At 36.8% G+C, this 7288-nt stretch overlaps 1 protein-coding gene across 1 annotated transcript; it reads right to left on the bottom strand.

Moving 5' to 3' along the window:
- Nucleotides 1-1948: 1948 nt before the first annotated feature.
- Nucleotides 1949-3019, bottom strand: LOC112770349 (uncharacterized). The gene has a single exon (XM_025814717.1). It carries the CDS (start codon nucleotides 3017-3019, stop codon nucleotides 1949-1951), a length of 1071 nt encoding a protein of 356 aa, XP_025670502.1.
- Nucleotides 3020-7288: the final 4269 nt, after the last annotated feature.

Below are 7288 nucleotides of genomic sequence, written 5' to 3'. Positions count from 1 at the left end.
TCTCTTTCTCTTCTTCCTATTTCCCCTATTTATGTTTCCCTTTCTCTTACTTTCTTTCTTTTCTTTCCGCTGGCCAAGTGTTTTGGGAAAGGGGAGGGCTGGCGGCTAGGTTTAGGGGATGGGGTGAGTGTGAGTTGTATTAGGGTTAAGGTTTGGATAATTTAAATATTTTTAATAAAAATAAGGGTAGTATAGTAATTTAAAATTAATTTTAATCTAATAATAATTATATAAAGATATTATTTAACTATAAATTTTTAATATTTTTTTAATAAATACACTAATTTAAAAATTGGAGAAAATTAAATAAATTATTCTTAAAATACTATTTTATTATTAATTTATAAATTATTTTTAAATAAACACTAATTAAGATAAAATTGGAGGTAATCAAGTTAATTTTTTTATTCATAAAAGTTAAAGTATTGAATTTAAAAATCTCAAATATTTAAATCAAATCATATAAAACTTTTATATTTTTTAAATTACTAAAATTTTAAATTATAAATAAGAAAATACCCTGTTTAATATAAAAATTTCTAAAAATTCAATTTGAATATGATTTATTATTTAATTTTTAAAATATTTTTAAACTCCAAGTGTCATTAATTTGACTTAGATATGTTTAGTAAAATAAATTTTTGAATATAAAATCTTAAATAAATATAATAAATCATAAATAACTCATTATATTAATTTTCAAAAATTTTGAAGTCTTACATTTAATATGTTAAAACAAAATTTTTTATTAGTTACAAAAAATCTTTGAATTTTGTGATAAATAAATAACTTGTTACAAAAATATTGTATTTTGTGACAAATTAATTTTTTGTTACAAAATATTTAGAGCTTTTGAGACAAATAGATATTTTGTTACAAAACATTATAACATTTTGCAACAAAATAATAATTTGATACAAAAACCAACATAATGATACGTAGAAAATTTTTTTTCTTATGTATAACTACCGGCAAGTATACCGGGTCGCATCAAGTAATAAAACTCACATGAGTGAAGTCGATCCCACGAGGATTAAAGGATTAAGCAATCAATAGTTAGTTGATTATTCTAGTTGGACGGTTCAATTTGGAGTGATGAGCAACAAGAAATGGAAATGATATGAAATTAAAAGAAAGCAATAAAGTGGAAGAAAAGTAAATGACGTAAAAGTAAAGTGCAAGAAAATAAAGTGCTGGAAAGTACAATTGCAAGGAATAAAAAGTACAAGAAAGTAAGGTGCAGGAAAGTAAATGACGAAAACGTAAATAACTAGAAGTAAAAATAAAATAACAGCATTGGGATCAAGAGATATTGCTCTCTTAGGATCAACCATTCTCATATCCTCTTCAATCATACAATTATTAATCTCTTGGCAAATCGTAAGTAACCAAACCCCAATCTCTTCGTGATTTGATTTCTTTTAACATAAATAATTGTCAATCTCTTGATCTAATTGGGCATGAGAAGAGATGAAGTTCAATTTCTGATTCAAAGGCCACACAACCCTCAAGACCTCAATTCAAAGTGGTTACATCTCACATACCAACTAAGAATGTATTGATCAAAAGGATTATGAGAGAATAGCCTTAAACTGAATTCCATGATCCCTTTCTCAAGGCTCACATGTAATTTAAGTAGATCCAATCCCCCTTTTGGTAGTAATTGGATCTATGAAGCACAAAGACTCTCTCTAAAGCAACAATAAAAGAAGAATTGAAGATGGAGAATGAAATTAATTCAATCCATTGAATTACAATAGAGCTCTCTTTCCCAATGGAAAGAGTTAGTAATTCACAACAAAATATTTACAAAAGTAAGAAAGGAAAGAGAAGATGATGGTGAAAAGAGAGGGTCCGAAGACTCCCTCCCCAGCTGCCTTAGTCCAGCATTCCATAACTTCATCACCTCCTTCTGAACAACTTCCTACATAGTTGGGTTAAGCCTCCTTTAGGGTTGTACCACTAGTCTTGGGTCTTCTTCTAGCAAGATCTTGTGCATGCAAATAGCAGGGCTTATACCCTTAATGTCATCAATTGTCCATCCTAAAGCTGTCTTGTGAGTTTTCAACACCTCAATCAGTTTGGCTTCGTCTTGCGTGCTCAAGGATGAATTAATGATTACTGGAAGGGTATCCTCTCCACCAAGGAAGGCATATTTGAGGTTGGGAGGCAGAGGCTTTAACTCTTGCTTTGGTTCCCCTTCTTCCTTAGCTTCACTTAAATTTACCAGTGCTTGTGTCTCGTTTGAGTCTTCCTCCTCTATGTCTTGAGCTTTCCCTTTATGGTCTTCATATTGGTTTGCTTCAAGTGCTTCTTCAACCAGAGTGTCCACCATGTCAATCCTCATGCAATTTTCTTTCTTAGCAGGGTATTGCATTGCCTTGAAAACATTGATAACCATTTGCTCCTCATGCACCCTGAGAACCATTTCTCCCTTCTCAACATCAATGATTGCCCGAGCTGTGGCCAAGAAAGGTCTTCCAAGGATAATTGAGTTATTCCCTTCCTCATGCATGTCTAGGATCAAAAAGTTAGACGAAAAAATAAACTTTCCAACTTTTACTAATAGATTCTCCACAACTCCATTTGGTATCTTGAGAGATCTGTCAGCAAGTTGCAATGACATTCTTGTAGGCTTGACCTCTTCTATCATCAATTTCTTCATCATGGCAAGAGGCATTAGATTAATACTTGCTCCCAAGTCACAGAGTGCTTTATCTATTGTCATGTTCCCTATAGTGCATGGTATAAGGAAGCTTCCTAGATCTTTAAGCTTTGGTGGAAGTCCCTTTTGAATGATTGCACTACATTCTTGGGTTAGGACCATAGTTTCTTTTTCATGCCAGCTTCTCTTCTTAGTGATAAGTTCTTTAAGAAACTTTGCATATAATGGCATCTGTTCCAAAGCCTCAGCTAATGGAATGTTGATTTCAAGTTTCCCAAAGATTTCCAAGAATTTGGGGATTGTTGATCCCTCCTTCTTTCTGTAGCCTCTGTGGGTAAGGGAGTTTGGGAACATAGGGCTTCACTCCTCCCTTCCTTTCCTCTGGTTGTGGCTTCATGAATTGGTTGCCTTTTGTAAGAACCAAGACTAATTAACCGCTTAATTAGATAATTAATTGCCCCAAAATAGAGTCTGAAAGGTTAGAGTGAGAATTTGAGGATTTAAATGTGATTTTTAGACTCAGTAAGTTTTTCTGAGTTAGAAAATGTGTTTTCTGTGAAAAACTGCAAAAAAACACAAACCAACAGTTGAACCGGTTGAACCGGTTCAAGTCTGCCTGGTGCTGCGCGAGGAAAAGTGAAAACCGTCAAAAACTTTAGAAAAATAATAGAAGCCGAAAACGGGGCGTTAATTTTAAAGGTTTGGCCCGAAGTTAGGCTGAACGGGCTAAAAACGCTAACGGTTGGACCGAGCCCAAGTTGGGCCCAAGCCCAACATATAAAAGGTTCATTAGTGAACCCATTCAGCACATTAACACTTAAACACACACACTCATGCTGAAAGGAAGAGAGGAAGAAGAAACCCCATTGTTAATATTCACTCTCAACTTCACAAGCCCATATCTTGAGCTATAGAGCTCCGATCGCCGTACCGTTTACGACCACGTGATCCTCGTGAAAAGCTCTACAAAACCCACCTGAGAAATGGGTAAGGAAAGCTCGAATTCCTCTCAATTCTTTTCTTCAAAATTTTGAGTTCTTAGGATTTTGTATTGAATGAATTTTTGTGATTTTGAGTGTTTAGGTGCACTCTAGACTTTGATTACCATTGGAATTGGCTTCCAAAACTATTGAAAAAGGTAAGAGGTCTTGAAATCTTGTGAAATTTTAATTATAATGATCCCTAGGTTTATTAGTGGTGCCTTGTGTATATATAGCTTGATTATTGTGAGTTTGGAGCTTGTTAGTGCTTGTTGGAGTTACATTGGAAGCTTGGATTGTGTTGGAAAGCTTGTTGGTGATTATTGTGTGCTCAATTTTGAGTTTTGGCATATTGGAAATCGGCCAAGGTATGTTTTTGGTTTCCTCTATGTAGTATATAATATTCATGGACACTTAGGCTAGTGACCTATAGGATAGGTTTGATTTGATGTGGTTGTTGATGTTGATTGGTTGAATGAGGTTTGATGAATTAATATTGGTAATGTTGTTGATTAATGATGTTGAGATATGATGCATTATGAGTTTTGATGAATGAATATTATTGAGTTTTAACATAAAGCATGAATGAGTTTAATGATGGAGATTGATAGTGATATAATGAGGATGGATGCATGTGATGGTGGGAAAATTGTTTGTGATGTATATGTTTGAAAATTGAGATTGAAAATGATGAAGTGTGGTAGAAAATTTTATATGAATGGTAAATTGCGACCCAAGACGGTAGATTGTGTTGAAAATGGGAGTTTGGTATTGTTTTGGTTGGATGTGGTCTGAGGATTTTGGGAAGTTTGGTAAATTGTGATTTATGGTAAAAGTTGGTTTTTGGTGAACTTTGTTTGATCATAACTTATGCCTCGGTTTTCAAAATTCGTTGAAAATTGTTTGAAATTAAAGCTCATTAAAAACCCTTCAAATAGGTATAAAGTTTGTAACATTTGGGTTTTTGTAGAGGGAGTTATAATCATTCAAAGATTGGTGTAAAAACCTGAAATTCTACAAAGTTACAGAATTTTATGATTTCTGGTATATGCGCACGCATAGCCTTGTGCACAGACACAACCCTGCGAAAATTTTAACATGTGCGCACGCACAGACCTGTGCGTCCGCACACGCAGGGGAAGGCTCACTGTTTGCATCGCCAGCACAGCTTGTGCGCGCACACACCAATGAGGAATTGCAACCTGTGCGTACGCACAGCCCTGTGCGCACGCACACGTTGGGAAGGTCAGTCTGTTGGGGGCGCTAGCGCAACTTGTGCTAGCGAATAGACTTATGAATTTTCGTACCTATGTGTACGCACACCTCTGTGCGTACGCACTCTTTTAAAAAATCTTCCTGGACGTGCGCACGCACAACCCTGTGCGGACGCACATGCCCTACTTCTCAAATTTAACTTTGTTTTCAACTATTTCACCTTTCCAATAAGATTGTAAGCTTCTATGACACCATTTTAAGACTTTTGGGCTTAATTTTGAGTATGAGAACATGGGAAATAACCTAAGGGTTTAGTTGATGATTATTATGAAAAATTAGAAAACGGAGGCTTAGGTTTCGGGTGTACTGGGGATGTGTTTGTTGGCGTGTGAAGAATGATTGGTATGTGAAATGAGAACCGATGAACTGTTGAGTTCGGAACTGAAATGTTGATTGACAGTAGTTGAGATGAGTCGAGGACTCGGAAATGGAAATGTTGATGTGAGAGTGGTTGAGAACGAGTCGAGGAATCGAATGTGCAATGATGAATCATTGATGTATTGAAAATGTTTTATGAAAAACCACTGAACTTCTGTTTTAACTTGAGATTATGAGACGCTATGCGCTCAGCAGGGACGGTGGTTGGATCCCGCCTGTCGAGGTAGCAGTGGCGACGTAAGGACGGTGGTTAAATCCCGCTTACGTTGAGATGTGAGGTCTGTGGCAAGAGTATCCCGCTCGCATCCCTTCGGATCTATAGAGTGTGCAGGCGCAAAACCCTAGACAGTGATCCGAGCACTATATCTCGGGGGTTCCTAATGATGATTCCGAAGGGCAACATCTCCATTGAGATGTGTCGGGTTGGCAGTTGAACCGACAATGTGATATCACAGCCAATAGGGCAGGCATTCATCATGTGCATTTTCTATCTGCTTGTTTGCTTTGCCGACTTGTAATTGTATGCTTAATTGAATAACATGCTATTTGCTTACTTGAACTACTTGTATTATATGCTTTTACTTGTGTTTTACTTGCATTGTAATTAATTGTGATTTCTATTGGGATTGAGGAGGCTCGGAAGGCAGTGGCGATGGGATCGCGTGGAGGATAGGTTGGTGAAGGCTGTGGGACAACAGAGACTATTAGAATAGAAAATTCCCTAAGATAGATTTCCCTTTTATTGTATTATGGTTTAAATTATGCTTTACTGTTTTTAGTGTGCTCTAAGATTGAATCTCGTGATGGATATGAAGTCTAGGATTGCCTTTGGCGTCCCGGGGTCTTATGTCTTACATCACTGGGCACTGTTACCATGCTGAGAACCTCCGGTTCTCATACCATATTTCTGTTGTGTTTTTCAGATGCAAGTCGCAACCCACCTCGGTGAGTTTCTTGGATGGTGACAGAAGCGGAGGATCCTGTTACTCTTGGAGTCTTTTTTATTTATTTTGTTTATACATCTCTCATTTTGTATTTTGCTTTAGCTTACAGGCATGTATTGAGAGAACAAAACTTGTATAAGCCTTTTTACACTTCAGATTTTTTTTTTGTCTATATATATGACTAGCCGGCTTATACTATGATATTTTGTTATATTGTATCTATTTCTTGAGCTTTAAGTTAGAAGCTTCGTTAGTACGTTTCGTGCTTTTCAAATCCAGTTTTGGAGCTATATCCTTCATCAGGCTTCTAGTTTATATTATTCTTTCTATATATTATATGTATGAGATTTAGAACTGTCGTAACCTTTGATTAACCTTTGATTTACGACGCGAGGTAAAGCTTAGGCTAATTAGGGTGCTATATTTAGTGGTATCAGAGCGGTTCGTCCTCCTGAGCCTGAGGGATGGACCGATTGTGCTTCATTGCATACTCTGTGTGTCTTTTTCTTTGATGCTATTAGGTTATCTATTTGATATTGCATAGAATGCTTGTTTGTGAGTGCCTGATTGGGATAATTGAAGCACTAGGCTTTTGATATTGAGACTGATCACCTTGATATTGATTGTTTGGTGTAGACAGGAACCCTAATGGCCACTCGCAGAAGAGGTCAAGCCTGTTCACGAGAAACTAAACATGAGCAACCGGCTGACAACCATGCCAAATTCATGGCAGCCATGGCTAATTTGGCGAACACCATGGAGGCAAATGCTACTGCGACTCTGCAAGCTGTGTAGAGGTTAGGCCAACCGGCCGGAAACGGAAACGGGAATAGAGAAGGAAATGCGAATGACAATGCTAAGGGAAACGGCGATAATACGGGAGTTGCCCCGATGACCTTGGCGACTTTCCTCAAGGTTCATCCGCCAATTTTTCGAGGATCAACTAATCCTACCAAAGCGGACAACTGGTTCCAGGCTATGGAGCGTGCTTTACAAGCACAGCATGTTCCAATCAATCAATATATTGAATTTGCCACTTATCAGCT

Source organism: Arachis hypogaea, chromosome 18 (genome assembly GCF_003086295.3).
Source record: "Arachis hypogaea cultivar Tifrunner chromosome 18, arahy.Tifrunner.gnm2.J5K5, whole genome shotgun sequence".
Taxonomy (NCBI): Eukaryota; Viridiplantae; Streptophyta; class Magnoliopsida; order Fabales; family Fabaceae; genus Arachis; species Arachis hypogaea.
This window is presented reverse-complemented; position numbering and strand designations above follow the sequence as displayed.